The 17,580-nt window shown below is 36.4% G+C and overlaps 3 protein-coding genes and 1 long non-coding RNA gene across 4 annotated transcripts; all 4 read right to left on the bottom strand.

The window, feature by feature from the left end:
- Positions 1-8,527: 8,527 nt before the first annotated feature.
- Positions 8,528-9,517, bottom strand: LOC103505932. Its single transcript, XM_008470305.3, has 2 exons — positions 9,412-9,517; positions 8,528-9,241 (listed from the first exon to the last, which is right to left on the bottom strand). The coding sequence occupies exon 2, from the start codon at positions 9,206-9,208 to the stop codon at positions 8,855-8,857; it is 354 nt and encodes a 117-aa protein (XP_008468527.1). The 5' UTR covers positions 9,209-9,241; positions 9,412-9,517; the 3' UTR covers positions 8,528-8,854.
- A 692-nt stretch (positions 9,518-10,209) lies between these two features.
- Positions 10,210-13,237, bottom strand: LOC103505937 (protein-L-isoaspartate O-methyltransferase 1-like). The gene is made up of 4 exons (XM_008470310.3): positions 13,092-13,237; positions 12,434-12,653; positions 11,923-12,008; positions 10,210-11,718 (listed from the first exon to the last, which is right to left on the bottom strand). The coding sequence occupies exons 1-4, from the start codon at positions 13,176-13,178 to the stop codon at positions 11,302-11,304; spliced, it is 810 nt and encodes a 269-aa protein (XP_008468532.1). The 5' UTR covers positions 13,179-13,237; the 3' UTR covers positions 10,210-11,301.
- Positions 13,238-13,639: 402 nt separating this feature from the next.
- Positions 13,640-14,186, bottom strand: LOC113466057. The gene is made up of 2 exons (XR_003390587.1): positions 13,969-14,186; positions 13,640-13,879 (listed from the first exon to the last, which is right to left on the bottom strand). It is a non-coding gene; the product is annotated as an uncharacterized LOC113466057 (long non-coding RNA).
- On the bottom strand, positions 14,187-16,147 carry LOC103505945. Its single transcript, XM_026821124.1, has 5 exons — positions 16,054-16,147; positions 15,545-15,861; positions 14,897-15,032; positions 14,356-14,504; positions 14,187-14,249 (listed from the first exon to the last, which is right to left on the bottom strand). Exons 2-5 carry the CDS (start codon positions 15,791-15,793, stop codon positions 14,187-14,189), a joined length of 597 nt encoding a protein of 198 aa, XP_026676925.1. The 5' UTR covers positions 15,794-15,861; positions 16,054-16,147.
- Positions 16,148-17,580: the final 1,433 nt, after the last annotated feature.

Consider the following 17,580-nt stretch of genomic DNA (forward strand, 5'->3'; position numbering starts at 1 on the left):
AAATATGTTATCAGAGGTACCTATCTAGAGCACCTTTTGGGGGGCCAGTAGGTATGTTCCTCATGCCCAGGCAATTTTCATTCAAGGAAAACGGATAGGTCGCAGGTTCTTTTGGGGGGGCAGTAGGTATGTTCCTCATGTCCAGGCAATTTTCATTCAAGGAAAACGAATAGGTCGCAGGTTGTTCAGATCTATAGAACTTGAAAGTCAAAAGCTCCGAATTACCGTTAATCTAGTCCTAAATAGTAAAATTACACCTATACGTTTAGAAAAATAGGTGGCTTCAGCAACTCAGAGTTAAACTGTAGACCTTGTATGTAGGTTGGGACTGGGTTTCGATTCTCTGTAGTGACATGATGAAACTTGATTTTTCCTCCTACAGGTCCTCCTAGACAACGATGGCTTCAGCAACTCAGAGTTAAACTGTAGGTCTTGTATGTAGGTTGGGACTGGGTTTCGATTCTCTGTAGTGACATGATGAAACTTGATTTTTCCTCCTACAGGTCCTCCTAGACAACGGGCAGACAACGGATATCTTTGGATTTCCCGATTACAGAAAGAGATGCTACAACTGGACACAGGAATGAGAGGATGGTTTCTACAACCTCAACTACTTACCTACCCATTATGTAGAGGTGAGAATAATATTCTAAATCCTAAATGAACTTTTTTCTACTTAAAGCTTAATACAGAGCATTTTTATATTTTTGTATGTTTAATTAAATGTTCCTTTTTCTCGGGAAATAGTTGCTTCTCATTCAACACTTGCAGGTCATTTCTTGTTGATTCACTGGATTGAAATATCGGTTTTAAGCCGAAAACTTGCATTCTTCCAGGAATACAATCCAGGACAGGGCCTTCGATGCGTCGTTTTGTGCAAGTCTAATGTGATAGGTGATACCCATCGAGTTACCTACATAGTTCAATCCAGGACAGGGCCTTCGATGCGTCGTTTTGTGCAAGTCTAATGTGATAGGTGATACCCATCGAGTTACCTACATAGTTTGCTTACTACATACATATCTACGTATAAGATTATAATGAAAACTTAGGATAATGTTAATCTATTTCCTATGACAGCCTGCATGATCCATGGGTCGTATAGTGTAGAAAATGACATCTGTTTACCACCAAAACCGTTTCATCAAATACTCTATCTACCCTGTGGTAGGCCTGTTGTCAATATAGGACCAATATTGAATACCCCTAAGCTAACTTCCATTCCAATTATTATGAACAATTCCACAAAATAGTATGGTTTCATGGCATAAAATTTGTGCATGGGTGGGATTAAATAAAACAATTGGGCTGATCGCCGATATAAAGGCGTTCCACAAAATAGTATGGTTTCATGGCATAAAATTTGTGCATGGGTGGGATTAAATAAAACAATTGGGCTGATCGCCGATATAAAGGCAATGAAAATAGATTAAATATTTTCCAAGGTTAAATAATAAGAAGTTTAGAAATGAGATTCGAATATAGGGAGGGCGAAGGGACTTATTTTTTTATGTTGGGCTGATTAAGCAACATTAGAGCAATTAGAATGACACTGATCCTAGCATTGAATAGAACATAAGATACAGGCATGGTTTTATGGACACATCTGAGGATGTTCAGCTCACTGTTGACCGATTTTCATTTTAATAAGCCCTACGGAGTACTAAACATTACAGGCATGGTTTTATGGACACATCTGAGGATGTTCAGCTCACTGTTGACCGATTTTCATTTTAATAAGCCCTACGGAGTACTAAACAGCTGTAAGAAGGCCGTAGTATTTCGTGTGGTTAAAGTGTGTTTTTATTAAATGAAATAATGAATGGCCGAGACCTCAGTATGAGTTTTTAAAGTTAATTTAAATTAAACCAATTTCTGATGGGCTGAATTTTAAACTAACCAATCAGATTGCTCAACCCTATGTGTTAATGTTAAACCAAGTTTAAACTTGGCTCTTGGCCCTGTCCATTGATACAGAGTGTTTAACATTTTAGATTCTTCTCATTTTCCATATCCCCTAGATCGGCCCTGATTCTTCACAGGATAATCCCTGGTTCTGGGATAATCTCTAGCTCTGATCCTGATCCCATATTGATGTGGATATTTTAATCCTCTAACCAGGTGATCCCTTATTCTTTTCTGCCAAGCCTAGTTTTGAAACGCTAATTTGTAAAGCTGCGTAGCCCATGACCAAGTAAAACACAACGCTTACTAAAATTTATATCGTTAAAACCGCTTATGATGGATACTAGAAAGACTTAATACATTTTTGCCCATATTTTTGATTGCATACAAGATGTATTGATTGATTTGTTTTTTTTTTTTGGGATTTCGAAATTTTCAAATTATTTCACCTCTCCTTCTCTCCTATTTCAAAGATATTTCATTACATTAAAATTTAGTTTATTAAATGAAACAAACTCCAAAGCAAAACTTCTTGCGTACTTATAACATCTGTTTGAGGATGCAATAATGATGTGAGCTTCTTGTACCCGTACTAAACACAATACAATAAACAGAATATGGAGGTTAACATGCTAAACCTAGCCAGGCTTATAAAACAATGGGAAAATCTATTTATGTATATCCAGGCAATATGTGTAATAGCAACCATACTACATTTGCATGAGGATAATACATAATTAAGACGTTAAACTGGCAAGAACGACCTGGTATAAAGCCCAATTAAAAAAAAAAAAAAATGGTATGTTTATATTTTGTTTATATTTCAGTACAGAATGATATAAAACGGCTAATGGTTGGTATCCGGATGGTTGACCATTTGGGCAATCACGTCCTGCTCACTTTTCCCGACCCCCATTAGGCTGAATGAGGTTAATAAAATTAGAGGAGACTATTAGCGTGTCGCCAAATGAAGGTAAATCCACCTTCACTTAAGAATTCGCTAACTTTTGGGTTTCATTGTGCTTGCAATTTGACTTTTCAATTGCCGAATGATATACAATGAGCCTGCTCATCACACAGGCTATACGAATTTCATATAACAATACTATATGTGTGGGGACTCACCTTCAAAGCTGTAGGATACCTTCCCCCCTCGGTAAACCTTTATCACCTTTGTTGTACATTACAGATACCATCCTCCTTTGTATTATAGGAGGGATTAAAGAAAAAGTAATAAAATGGCCGCCAGCAAATTGATGCTTTCAATCCAAAGGCCTTTGTATTTTATCCTCTTCAGGGCCAACAGACTTTAGAATATGAGGCGTCTACCCAAGTAGTCAAAGTTTTTAAGAGTTCTCCTATAGGTAAGTATATCTACTAAACTAAATCAATATCTTTCAGACTAGAAAAACATAAAAATCGAAAAAGGAGCTAAGTATATTTTTCATTTGTTTCAGTCCTTGTTATGAGTTTCTTTTATCGTTTTCTTCACGATTTAGTGTCTGTTCATTCTTCTGGCTTACCAAAGTTTTCTCCTCTACATAAGAGTTGAAGAGGAAAGCGCAAATAAAGTTGAAGGATTACGAGTTGATGCTTTCAATCCAAAGGCCTTTGTATTTTATCCTCTTCAGGGCCAACAGACTCTAGAATATGAGGCGTCTACCCAAGTAGTCAAAGTTTTTAAGAGTTCTCCATATAGGTAAGTATATCTACATTATCTACTAAACTAAATCAATATCTTTCAGACTAGAAAAACATAAAAATCGAAAAAGGAGCTAAGTATATTTTTAATTTCTTTCAGTCCTTGTTATGAGTTTCTTTTATTGTTTTCTTCACGATTTGGTGTCTGTTCATTCTTCTGGCTTACCAAAGTTTTCTCCTCTACATAAGAGTTGAAGAGGAAAGCGCAAATAAAGTTGAAGGATTACGATTTTCAGACTAGAAAAACATAAAAATCGAAAAAGGAGCTAAGTATATTTTTCATTTCTTTCAGTCCTTGTTATGAGTTTCTTTTATTGTTTTCTTCACGATTTGGTGTCTGTTCATTTTTCTGGCTTACCAAAGTTTTCTCCTCTACATAAGAGTTGAAGAGGAAAGCGCAAATAAAGTTGAAGGATTACGAGTGTTCTCTTCATTAATGCGTCGTTTTTTATCCATTAGCTTATGTGATCTGTTTCTTTTAATCAAGATAATTAGATTTTGCCATGACACCTGTTTCAATGGATATCAAGTACTATTTTGTTGTATGAGTCAAATAAATCCGCTTCACATATAACAACGTGTAATTTTTTTTAGGACAACTAAGACTCATCATATTTTTGATGTGCCATGGGTACCTTTTTGTATATGAATTTCGACTTTTTTTATGCCCAAGTTTTAATCAAGATAATTAGATTTTGCCATGACACCTGTTACAATGGATATCAAGTACTATTTTGTTGTATGAGTCAAATAAATCCGCTTCACATATAACAACGTGTAATTTTTTTTTAGGACAACTAAGACTCATCATATTTTTGATGTGCCATGGGTACCTTTTTGTATATGAATTTCGACTTTTTTTATGCCCAAAAATCTCCCTACCCACCTTCCCTCTTACCCGTCTAAATTTTACACAACAGTAGGTGTACATATATGCTGTGTATTTATTTTCATAGCGGAAAAAATACCCAATTAGTGAAATCACCCGGAGGTTGCCAAAATGAAATTATTTGTAGATATTATTAATATTTAGGTCGGTTATATGTTTATTTTTCTCTTTTTCAAATCAAATTATTTTTTTGGTCTCTCTCTGTAAAAATGTATGGGGCAGTGGCAGAATTTTTCGTTATCTGTCAAAATGTAGTTGTGAACCTATGGTTTGATGTGTATCACTACAAAGGCCCAACTTACCTGATTGTATAGCATAATATGTTACACTTGTGAAGTGTACCTGCACATGTACCTACCCTATGATTTTGGTATCAGAGGCAACCTTTTTAACTGCCAGAGTCAAACCAGGCTTTATGCCGCCTTGTCATTTTTGCTGAGATTGCACAATATGTTACACCCTATATACTTGTGAAGTGTACCTGCACATGTACCCTATGATTTTGGTATCAGAGGCAACCTTTTTAACTGCCAGAGTCAAACCAGGCTTTATGCCGCCTTGTCATTTTTTTTAAAGTAGGTATGAGTGAATCCAGTTACATATATGTCAGTCTAGTTAGCTTGGAGGGTAGCGCGTCTGCTTTGTAAGCGCTGGGTCACGGTTTCGATTCCCGCCCGAGGTAAACTTTATAATAAACGGATTAGGTTCGTTCTCGGAATGGCTGACTTTTCCCTATCCTGTCCATAAAGACTTTGCCCCAATATGAATAGCTGAAAGAAAAAAAAAATAAATAAATGAAAAAGCTAAGCACCTATATCTTTATTACAATTGTCATTTCCAGTTAACCACGCTACATCTCTCCCACTCAGTAAAATCATAATTAAATGGCAAATACAAAGAAACTCCCCCTCCCTCCCCGACACAACCTTGCGCATAATTTTGGACGACTGGAAAGATCAAATTCGAAATAAATAATTGGAAAATTATTAAAAATGATCATTTTTCTCTCTCTAGAAGCGAAAAATTCTTTTGATTGCTTTATTAATTAGAGAGAAATTCAAAGCTTTACTGGGAATCAAAACATTAAAAGAAAAGCTACTATGAAGATATCATTCTGACCCTATTCAGTCCCTTCAGAGAATTTAAATCTGTATGAGCTTGAGATGACTGATGATGGTGAAATGATTTTATAGAAATATCTAGCATACTAATACCTTTTATCCAACCATGAACAAGTTCCAATAATTATAAAAGTTTTTATGTCTAGTAATAAAGTAGGAGTGAGTGACGAGCTATTTGCGTCAACTTTTTTCAACTTTTTGCTGTTTTATGTTTCAAATGATGTATTTTTATATTTTGACTATGATGATGGTGAAATGACTGAAATACATATGTATGTAGGTACCCCCATACATAGGCAGGATAAACGCCAGTCTTGGGAAAATAATTTATGAGACTTTTTTGAAGAGGTTTGACAGAGAGAACTGTAACTGTCAATGTCTTATCGTCCAAAATCAAAGAGAGAAGAAAGGCAGGTTAGGAGAAAGCCAGCCGTTCCGAGAACGAACATTATCCATTCAGGATAAAATCCGCCCAGGGCGGGAATCGAAACTGCGGCTTAGCGCTTGCAAGACAGACGCGCTACCAACCAAGCTAACTAGGCTGACGAGGAGAGACTTTGAAAGTTTTTCTCAGTCACGAAACTCGAAGAGTCGGAGTCAAAGGCAAAATCTCTCCTTGTGCAGCAATAAACTATAGTTTGGTTTAATCCTTTATAATCCTCAGGCCTGTCAAGATCTATACGTGATATCTAGATTCAGATAGCGTGAAATCCCTCCCCACTATACCTACCTCACACAACTTGTCAAAAACACCGCTTCATATTCCAAGCCCTTCTTACTTCTCAATAAAACTATCAAACATCATGATCCTTTCAATCAAATCAATGCACCACTAGCATCATGGGTCCATGGGATAAAATATGTTATCTTATACCAGAGGTACCTATCTAGAGCACAGAAAAATAGATGGCTTCAGCAACTCAGAGTTAAACTGTAGGTCTTGTATGTAGGTTGGGACTGGGTTTCGATTCTCTGTAGTGACATGATGAAACTTGATGTTTCCTCCTACAGGTCCTCCTAGACAACGGGCAGACAACGGATATCTTTGGATTTCCCGATTACAGAAAGAGATGCTACAACTGGACACAGGAATGAGAGGATGGTTTCTACAACCTCAACTACTTACCTACCTATTATGTAGAGGTGAGAATAATATTCTAAATCCTATATGAACTTTTTTCTACTTAAAGCTTAATACAGAGCATTTTTATATTTTTGTATGTTTAATTAAATGTTCCTTTTTCTCGGGAAATAGTTGCTTCTCATTCAACACTTGCAGGTCATTTCTTGTTGATTCACTGGATTGACATATCGGTTTTAAGCCGAAAACTTGCATTCTTCCAGGAATACAATCCAGGACAGGGCCTCCGACGCGTCGCTTTGTGCAAGTCTAATGTGATACCCATCGAGTTACCTACATAGTTTGCTTACTACATACATATCTACGTATAAGATTATAATGAAAACTTAAGATAATGTTAATCTATTTCCTATGACAGCCTGCATGATCCATGGGTCGTATAGTGTAGAAAATGGCATCTGTTTACCACCAAAACCGTTTCACCAAATAATCTATCTACCCTGTGGTAGGCCTGTTGTCAATATAGGACCAATATTGAATACCAACTGCACATGTACCCTATGATTTTGGTATCAGAGGCAACCTTTTTAACTGCCAGAGTCAAACCAGGCTTTATGCCGCCTTGTCATTTTTGCTGAGATTTCGAAGGGCTCCTAAATTTTATAGAAATATCTAGCATACTAATACCTTTTATCCAACCATGAACAAGTTCCAATATAAAAGTTAATGTCTACTAATAAAATAGGAGTGAGTGACGAGCTATTTGCGTCAACTTTTTTCAACTTTTTGCTGTTTTATGTTTCAAATGATGTATTTTTATATTTTGACTAATTAGATTTTTTAATGATATTTATGTTTAAAAAATAGTAGACCATCCATGAGATGAAATTTTGGTTTACCATTTAAAGTCTTTTTTGCAGCTGTCATCAGAGCCATGCAGGAATATTTCAGTTTTCCTCAAAACGTCAAAGGCTTTTTTCCAAAGTTCAAATTTGAAGCGACTCATAAATTCAACATTAGGAAATACTGAAATACAAATATCTGCTTTTAGGACTTTAATACAGACTAGGGGTCGGGAAACAAATGCACTCAAAACGTCAAAGGCTTTTTTCCAAAGTTCAAATTTGAAGTGACTCATAAATTCAACATTAGGAAATACTGAACTACAAATATCTGCTTTTAGGACTTTAATACAGACTAGGGGTCGGGAAACAAATGCCAGAAAAGTTAAGTTTTCCAAGTTGTCCCCTGTAGTACTCATAATATCAAATGAAACATTACCACATGTATTGGTAAGCTGGTCCCTGAGTATTATTTTATCATGATTCACCCCCTTCGTCATTTTCCCCCTATCTGCTGGCATTTATTTTTCCATATTTATTAAAAATTGTTGTTGTTGTTGTTGTTTACTAATGCAAAGGAATTGATTATTATGTCATTTTCCTACGCGCGTCCCAATATTTTCAAGTAAGGATCGAGTATGCAATCTAGGTGCTACGTACATACGGCATATTGCCTTTTACTGTCGTATATCCGACACTTTATAATATGCTAAACACTGTCATTCAGATGTGAAATGGGCCTTGGACTATAAATTTATAACTAGGGAGTCAATTGCTTCAAGTCACTGCTGGAGTATGCAATCTAGGTGCTACGTACATACGGCATATTGCCTTTTACTGTCGTATATCCGACACTTTGTAATATGCTAAACACTGTCATTCAGATGTGAAATGGGCCTTGGACTATAAATTTATAACTAGGGAGTCAATTGCTTCAAGTCACTGCTATTGCTTTACAATGTAATTTTAAATGAAAAGAGATTCGATATGACACTTTCATTATGCTGTATTTACAAACATGTCACCCTCTTTCTTTTCCATTTCAACAGTTCGGCTTTTGCTGTCACCCTCGTGAGATCAACACCAGGCTGGTGTGACATTTAGTTCCTAGTCACCTTCCTAGCTCAATCCTAATTATTTGGTGAGGGAAAAATGTCTCCTCTTTGAGATAAATTACTTTTCTGGGTAAGAGGAACCCTCTTGACGACTTTACTGTTATAGATGTTTCGTTTTACTTTATTTCTTGAGATATTCATAAATGTATTAGAGATCATTAAGATGTAGTTGTAGTATATGGGCACTGGGCAGAGTAGCATCACCTGACCTCATACTCTTCATCAGCATTCCACCATAGAGGTGATCTCATACCAAAGGGTGTAAGCTTAGGTGTTGGATTGTCATAGTCAGACTCGAATATACGAGTTTCCTTCTGACTTTTGTCAAAGTAGCATCCATAATAGTCGCCGGTGAACCACTGCTCTGGATGCAATCTTCTGCTAGCGTTATATTTGTACGTATTATTCAAGCTGAGTTGAGTTTGCAGATCCATCAATGGTGGTAGATATACACTGCTGTGGATGCAATCCATCATGTCAGTTAGATTACGAAACTTGTGATATACACAGAGTGCATGCTTGTCCAATTCTGGCCTTTTATGGACAAAGACCATTCTACCTCCAAACTTTAGTTGAGGTTTAAGAATCTGTAAACATTTAACAATTTGTAAATATCTTCGAAAAAAGAACCAATTCTAAACATGAACCTTTTTCCAAAGTTATCATGATTATGTTTTATGCTTGTGTCTAACCATTTCCTAGTCATGTTATTTCAAACGAAGCTTGTTAATGTAATGTAATGTAATGTTAAACTTACTCAATGACGGGGTGGAGTCCTTGAATTTTTTTTCTTGATTTAACCTCTGTGTTATTCTGTTCTAATTTCTACAGTTTGAGTCTAAAGATTTAATATTTATGTCTTTTGTTCAAGAAAAAATAATAAAAACAAAAATACGGAAGGTAGCAAAAATGTAATTTTTATTCCCCTATCCCCCATTAATTAATAATAATGTTACCTTTATGCTGGGATATGTTTACTTATGTATGTGCATATAATTGTGGTTATTACCATTATTACATAAACATTTGATACAAACTAAAAGTAAATTTATTAATATATATATAAAAAAGAGATGAAGGCATGATGGTACAAAGATTACTATTAATAACGCCCTCCATCTCTTTCACCGACTATGAAAGTGTAGCTGTAGAAAAAGAACACCGAAGCAGTAGCTAGAGCAACATAAAGCATACAATGAAGAGAATAGAAAAAGGATTACGAAGAAGAATGATCAAAACAAACTAAACTATTAGGGCTTATGCAACATAAAGCATACAATGAAGAGAATAGAAAAAGGATTACGAAGAAGAATGATCAAAACAAACTAAACTATTAGGGCTTATCTTGTAAAGGTTTTTAAAGAACAACCAACCAAATATAATATGCCTTTTTACAATAAAAACCAAATCAGACGGGTATTGATTGTATCAAATTTGTATTCTTTCATCACACAATTTAACAAAAAAATCAATAATATTTAAAATATTCCCTTTAGGTCTGAGATGATCTCAGCCTACGTACCTACTACCTACGAGTAAATGAAAACAAGAAAGATTAGAAGTACCGTTTAAGTTTAGGTATACGATTTTGTTCTAATTAACAAATAATTTTCATTTCGTTTGACTTTCTCTTATATTAATTGGTCAGCTATGTACGTGCAATGCTACAAAGTTCAAAAAATTCCATTTTACTAATTTATCTACAGGGTGCCCCGCGAACGACTCGAAAAGACAAAAGGCTTCTATATACCTTACCCTAGTGGACTAGGTCGATAGTAATAAAATTAACGAGAAAAAGTTGAACAGCTCCGTCCATTTTAGAAAGCGCCGTCCAATTTGGGAAGTAGACCAGAAAAATTTCCGTTTTTAAATTTCTGAATCCCCTTTACGTCCTCTGGGTACTGGTTACCCAGAGGACCCAGTATATTTGTATACCTTTCGTGCTGTTTAAAGTAAAGAAGGGACATGAGATTACACATTTTCACATGAGTAAGCTTCTACATCTCTCCCGCTCCACCAAAAAACATTCTTTAACAGAAAACAAATTCGCCAAATGGATAGCTCTTGTGATATCCAACATTAGGTACTTTTGTTCCTTTATTTTCTTCCACCTACGCTACGTAGTCTTTCAGCTCACTCCATTTTTGACTTGGTGGGTCGCAATGCTACTGTCCGCTCAGTGAGCATTGGATTTTTACCGACAAACAATTTGTGTTTGATATCTACATGAGGGTGGTCTTTCACCAGGTGGGCTTGTTTCTTGTTTGCCTGGTTTCTTAAGTGTTGAACAATATTGTAAAATTTAGTGCTTTCGGTGAATTAAACAAGTCTAATAAAATAATCTTGGGAAATGTATTGATGATGGATTTATTTATTGAAACTACCTATGTACCTACTTAACCTACTACTTTTTGTCCTGTTTCTACTCGTTTTCCATTTAACTATTCCTTTCATTTGCTTCTGTCCATTTGCTTCATATGGACTGTTACCTGTTACTGATGTTTTTTCCTCTCCTAAAGGTATTTTCCGCTGGATGCAACAAGGTACAATTTTCTCAACGTTAATATATTCACCGAAACATGCCCTCAGACTGCTCAATTAACAAAGATTCGTCTGTAGATTGTTGCATTGCTTTCATCTCACCTAACTAATATTTTATCGGTTCTTCGGTATCAAAGGTCGGTTTTGGTTTGGTCCCGATAATTTTATACATTTTTGGATCAAACTCCATCGTGAACAGATTTGGTCTTGCGTTAACCAATTCGTACAAGCCCTTAAAGTATTTATCCGTGTGATACCATCCAGTGTAGTTTTTGAAATCTTCTACTGACCGTGTAGGTGGTGTGTTGCGATCGAATTCATCGATCAAATCGTTCTCCCAAGTTCGATTCAAAGATCTTTGCTCTTGTAGCTCTCTCAATGGCTCAATAAACACGCACTGGACCTCAGTTGTAACCACAGTATTGTTCATGTACCGATCTATGATGGTTAGGATTGGATCTTCCTTAGGATCTGACTTGATTGGAACGAGAAGTCTTCCGCCAGGCTTGAGTTGTTTGATTAACTGAAAGTAGGACCAAATCATTGTTGCAAATTGCAATTACAAACTTTTGGACATATCGATTAATTCATAAGATTTAAGGAAAAAGGCATGAAATCATGTTTTACAGTGTTCCATTTTAGTTATAAATGAAGGTACCTCCTTAATAAAAGTAGGTATTATATTCACCATTATTGATGATATAAATACAACTATTAACAGTCTTACCTCAATTGGTATATTGTCAACAGATCCAGAGACGTATATTGCTGAGTAAGGTGCTTCTTTTTGCAATCCATTTTTTCCTTGACCAACTGTGAATGAGAATGGAAAATACTAGGTTTATTATACTATAATTTCTATTAGTAGTTTGGAATTCATTTCATGTTGGTTTTCTTTGACCTGATGAACTTTACCTCAACTTTTTCTTTGCAAAATTTGACCAAGGAGAAATAAAAACAGTTCAAAGACCTTTTTTATGGTCAACTACGTGTATTCAAAAGAAAGTTCTCTCTATTTCGGGCTCTGTCACTTACCATAGAAATTAATTCGTTTGATGTACGTTTCAGCTTAATTTCTATTAGTAGTTTGGAATTCATTTCATGTTGGTTTTCTTTGAGCTGATGAACTTTACCTCAACTTTTTCTTTGCAAAATTTGACCAAAATTTGACCTTTTTTTTATGCTGAACTACGTGTATTCAAAAGAAAGTTCTCTCTATTTCGGGCACTGTCACTTACCATAGAAATTAATTCGTTTGATGTACGTTTCAGCTTTGGCTTTGACGCGTTTCCGAGCGGCTTCCAACAACTCGGGGATGTGTTCTATGGTGTAGACTTTCCCGGAGATACCAACCATGGCTCCAAACAGGGTGGTCAAATAGCCTGATCCCGTACCTATCTCCAGAACTTTGTCACCATATTTCAGATGACCACTGAGGAGTTCCAACACCAAGCAGTGCTGGAAAATGAATCATCCTTTATGTAGGTACGTATATTGAACTTATTGTACGTATATTGAATGTATTGAACTTATTGAACGTATACGTATATTGAACCAAAAATTTGACAACAAACAAAGAAGCTAAAGAAAATGGACCATTATCCTTTTAGGTACGTATATTGAATGTTTCGTGTTAATATGGGCCGGGTGGCGCTTCAAACTATTGACGTTCGAGCGCCTCCCGGCACGCTTGATTTTTTGGTACATTTCACCAAAATTTGACAACAAACAGAGAAGCTAAAGGAAAATTTTCAAGATGTCAAGGTAAAACTTGAAACTTCGTTCGTTGAACTATCATTCGAACATACAGATGTTGAGATGGGCTTTTTTTTTATGGGATATACTGTCAAGGCAAAGTGTGACATTACTTCAAGGCTGTTGAGATAGGCTACTTACATCGGATGGCGATTCCATGAAAGCATTGTGTCCTATGTTGTGGGGAATATCGAGTAACGTCAGAACGGGATACTTTTCGTGGGACATGAATTTATCCCGAGGAAATTTGGAGAGTGCCAACTGAACTCGCCTTGATCTCAACTTCCCTTCGCCTGTAATATTTTTTTTTATAATGATTAATAGTCATTTTGATTTGTAGGATTGCTCTAATATAGGCATTTCTTGAAATTAAAACTTTATAGTTCCAATCAAAGTAACTAACAAAAACAGACAAACAAACGAGAAAATCTGGATGGATGTGTTGGTTACAGCCCGTGTCTTTATCATCGTCCATTTTAGAAAGCGCCGTCCAATTTGGGAAGTAGACCAGAAAAATTTCCGTTTTTAAATTTCTGACCGTCCATTTTAGAAAGCGCCGTCCAATTTGGGAAGTAGACCAGAAAAATTTCCGTTTTTAAATTTCTGAGAGAAAAAGTTGAACAGCTCCGTCCATTTTAGAAAGCGCCGTCCAATTTGGGAAGTAGACCAGAAAAATTTCCGTTTTTAAATTTCTGAATCCCCTTTACGTCCTCTGGGTACTGGTTACCCAGAGGACCCAGTATATTTGTATACCTTTCGTGCTGTTTAAAGTAAAGAAGGGACATGAGATTACACATTTTCACATGAGTAAGCTTCTACATCTCTCCCGCTCCACCAAAAAACATCCTTTAACAGAAAACAAATTCGCCAAATGGATAGCTCTTGTGATATCCAACATTAGGTACTTTTGTTCCTTTATTTTCTTCCACCTACGTCTTTAACAGAAAACAAATTCGCCAAATGGATAGCGCTTGTGATATCCAACATTAGGTACTTTTGTTCCTTTATTTTCTTCCACCTACGCTACGTAGTCTTTCAGCTCACTCCATTTTTGACTTGGTGGGTCGCAATGCTACTGTCCGCTCAGTGAGCATTGGATTTTTACCGACAAACAATTTGTGTTTGATATCTACATGAGGGTGGTCTTTCACCAGGTGGGCTTGTTTCTTGTTTGCCTGGTTTCTTAAGTGTTGAACAATATTGTAAAATTTAGTGCTTTCGGTGAATTAAACAAGTCTAATAAATATCTGTGACTAGACCTAGACGACCATAAGTCTTCTCAATACTGCCCATTGGGATCTTTGAAAAGAGCTCATTCGTAACAAAGATTATTGAGCTTTTTTCTGTCTCTTCAACCCTCAAATCATTTTACACATGTTAAGGCAGAGATATGCATCTGACATACTTGATAAGGAGGTTCCATCCAGGTGCCATAGCCCAGGTCAATAGGGTAGTCGTAATGACCTTTGTCCAGCGGATCCATGGGGGCAAATTCTTCTTTGTCCACTTCCCGCATGGCCTCTACAACTCGGACACTTTTCACATAACCTTTGCCTGGAAATTGAAAAGAAAGACATAATTATTTCACCGTTGTTATTTTAACTCTCTTACTGAGTGAGTTGTACAGTTCACCATCCAACACTGAGCTACTATACTTCTTAAATACCCCCACCAAGCCCTCGTTGGGGACCTTTTCGAGTATCCATCCAGTTTGGTGTGGTATGACTTGTAAAGAGTCTAACCTTGTGAGCAAATAATTTAGAATTGTAATTTTCATCAGACCATCAGATCGCTCGTAAATGGTGAAAAAAATCCCCAAACGAAGAGTCGAAAAAAACCCCAACCCCGCCGGGAATCGAACCCGGGACCTTCGGAGTGCAGCCTAGTGTGATACCCACTCGGCCACGGAGGTTGTTCACTTGTGAATGATTCTCTTGGGAACTTACCAATAAGATCATTCACCATGAAGTGAGTTTTATACGCGGCCGGTTCCACATAATCCGTTATAGCCATGTACTTTTCCTGCAAGATCTTATCCGTTGCCAGATTTATCGAGTACGTAGGTGTGTTGTATCGGTCTACCTGGAACAGAGCATTTCAGTTAGATGCACCAGGGAAGTAATATAAAAAGGTCTCAATAAAGTAGTTACAAATATTAGCTAGTTTTTGCAACCAAAATTAGCGTCCCTTTACTTAACTGAACTCTTAAAATTTGCTAGGACTCTAGGAGTTCAACTGCTAACCGGAGGTCATGAACCCTTTAACTTGAAATTCCAGTTTCTTGCTAACCGGAGGTCATGAACCCTTTAACTTGAAATTCCAGTTTCATTAAGCCCGCTATGACCATAGTACTTTTTTTCTTTTCTCTATGACCCTTTAACTTGAAATTCCAGTTTCATTAAGCCCGCTATGACCATAGTACTTTTTTTCTTTTCTCTATTTGGTACAGAATAGGTGTAAATTTTTGTCATCCGTTTTTTCCGTTTTCCGTTTGACAACAAACTGGGCTTACTTTTCTCTATTTGGTACAGAATAGGTGTAAATTTTTGTCATCCGTTTTTTCCGTTTTCCGTTTGACAACAAACTGGGCTTACCGTAGCGTCATTGTCATCATTTAGTGTTTGCACTTGTCCCATGAATCCTCGGAACTTGTTCATCATCATTGGATCAAATCCGGGAATGGTCACGTTCTCATCCGTGATTACTCTTCTCAGTTCGTCTGAATTGACATTCCCATGCCATCCTGCTGGTGTTTCGTATCCTGTCTCATTGCTGAAACATTTCACGTAGACGCCCAACTGAACCAGGGAGATGAAGGCGCTCCACAGCATGTACATGTACATTATGTACGGATAACTTGAAACTTTACCGAAATACCTGTGAGATTTAACTGTCGCTGTTAATACGTTAAATATCGAGAAAGAAATACCTGTGAGATTTAACTGTCGCTGTTAATACGTTAAATATCGAGAAACATGATCGGTTAACACACTGGCGCAATATTTGACTTTGCTTTTTCCGGACACCGAAAGTATGTAAGTATCGGTTAACTATCGAGTTAATACGTTAACTATCAAGAAACATATCGCTGTTAATACGTTAAATATCGAGAAACATGATCGGTTAACACACTGGAGCAATATTTGACTTTGCTTTTTCCGGACACCGAAAGTATGTAAGTATCGGTTAACTATCGAGTTAATACGTTAACTATCAAGAAACATAACCGTAGCATGGGGAGATTCGCTAGTTTACTCGATTCCAAACCTTTTGCTAATCACAAGTCAGGAAAAGGTAGTTTTTTTTTCTAGATTGAAAAACATATCTGTTTATTTATTTCACCTTTTTTTCACTTAAAAAGTTAGATTGGATGAAGCAACATTTTAGCAAGAAACATAACCGTAGCATGGGGAGATTCGCTAGTTTACTCGATTCCAAACCTTTTGCTAATCACAAGTCAGGAAAAAGTAGTTTTTTTTCTAGATTGAAAAACATATCTGTTTATTTATTTCACCTTTTTTTCACTTAAAAAGTTAGATTGGATGAAGCAACATTTTAGGAAACACCCTAATCTAATCACACATCTCCTGTTGAGTGGTCATAATTGAAAGGTCGATTACTGTAGTGAATAGGTATTGTACGACTTATGTTATATAGACATATAGTATGTCATGCGAGTTTGTACAATTCTCATAAAGCAGCATGTCTGTTAGTCAAAAGCCAGCCACTCACTATCAGGTAGACCTGGCAGTTACGGCTGAAAAAGTCCGCCTGTCAGGTCTACCTGATAGTGAGTTTCCAGCTAAAGTTAGCAGCTATACAACGTTGAATGCACCACTTTCTGACACATATCTCAAGTTGTAACAACTTGTGTATGCTGTTTGTTATGCAGGGTGTTTTTCATTATTGAAGGAGTGACCATAAACCATTGTAAAAAAAAATAATAAAAAAAATAAAAATACAAGTGCTCATAACCAGCATAATCAGTATACGGGGCCCTGTTTCATATAACTTTTGGGCTACTGGACCAGTTATACAGAAATCGTAAAACATAGATCTATGTATATTATAGATTGTATATTAATTCCTGTGTCATAAAATGTGTATCGTTACTGTCAAGTGTGAATTGGAAATATACTACCATAAAAATGCTCACCTATAAATAATCCAATCAGTTGGAAAGCGGCATAATATCCGTATAGTGTTTCAGTCCAATCGAACTTGTAGCGAACAAACAAGTATAGCACGGATTGTTCTCCTGGAAACAAACAAATTGGATAGATGGTTTTCACATTTGACATGACAGGAATCTATCTTGTTCATGATCTACGTATACTATGAGCCCTCTTCATTCATTAAATCTAAATCTAAACCAATGAAGTTCTCAATTTCACTCGATGAATTTCCCTTTGTTTGTTCCGCCAATATTACTCTTGCTCTCGAACGATTTATCTGATTGTGATGAAATTTGGCAAACATGTTCAACATTCGAAAGGAATTTTTTTTTTATATCTTGAAATCGATCAATCTTGTAGTAGTTTAATTTTGTGTCAAATGAATTTACTACTCGCGTGTCTCCCGCAGCGGGTATTATGTAACAGGTACATGGATTGGTTTTGTTATAACTTTC

Source organism: Diaphorina citri, unplaced genomic scaffold (assembly GCF_000475195.1).
Source record: "Diaphorina citri unplaced genomic scaffold, Diaci psyllid genome assembly version 1.1 scaffold205, whole genome shotgun sequence".
NCBI classification, from domain to species: domain Eukaryota; kingdom Metazoa; phylum Arthropoda; class Insecta; order Hemiptera; family Psyllidae; genus Diaphorina; species Diaphorina citri.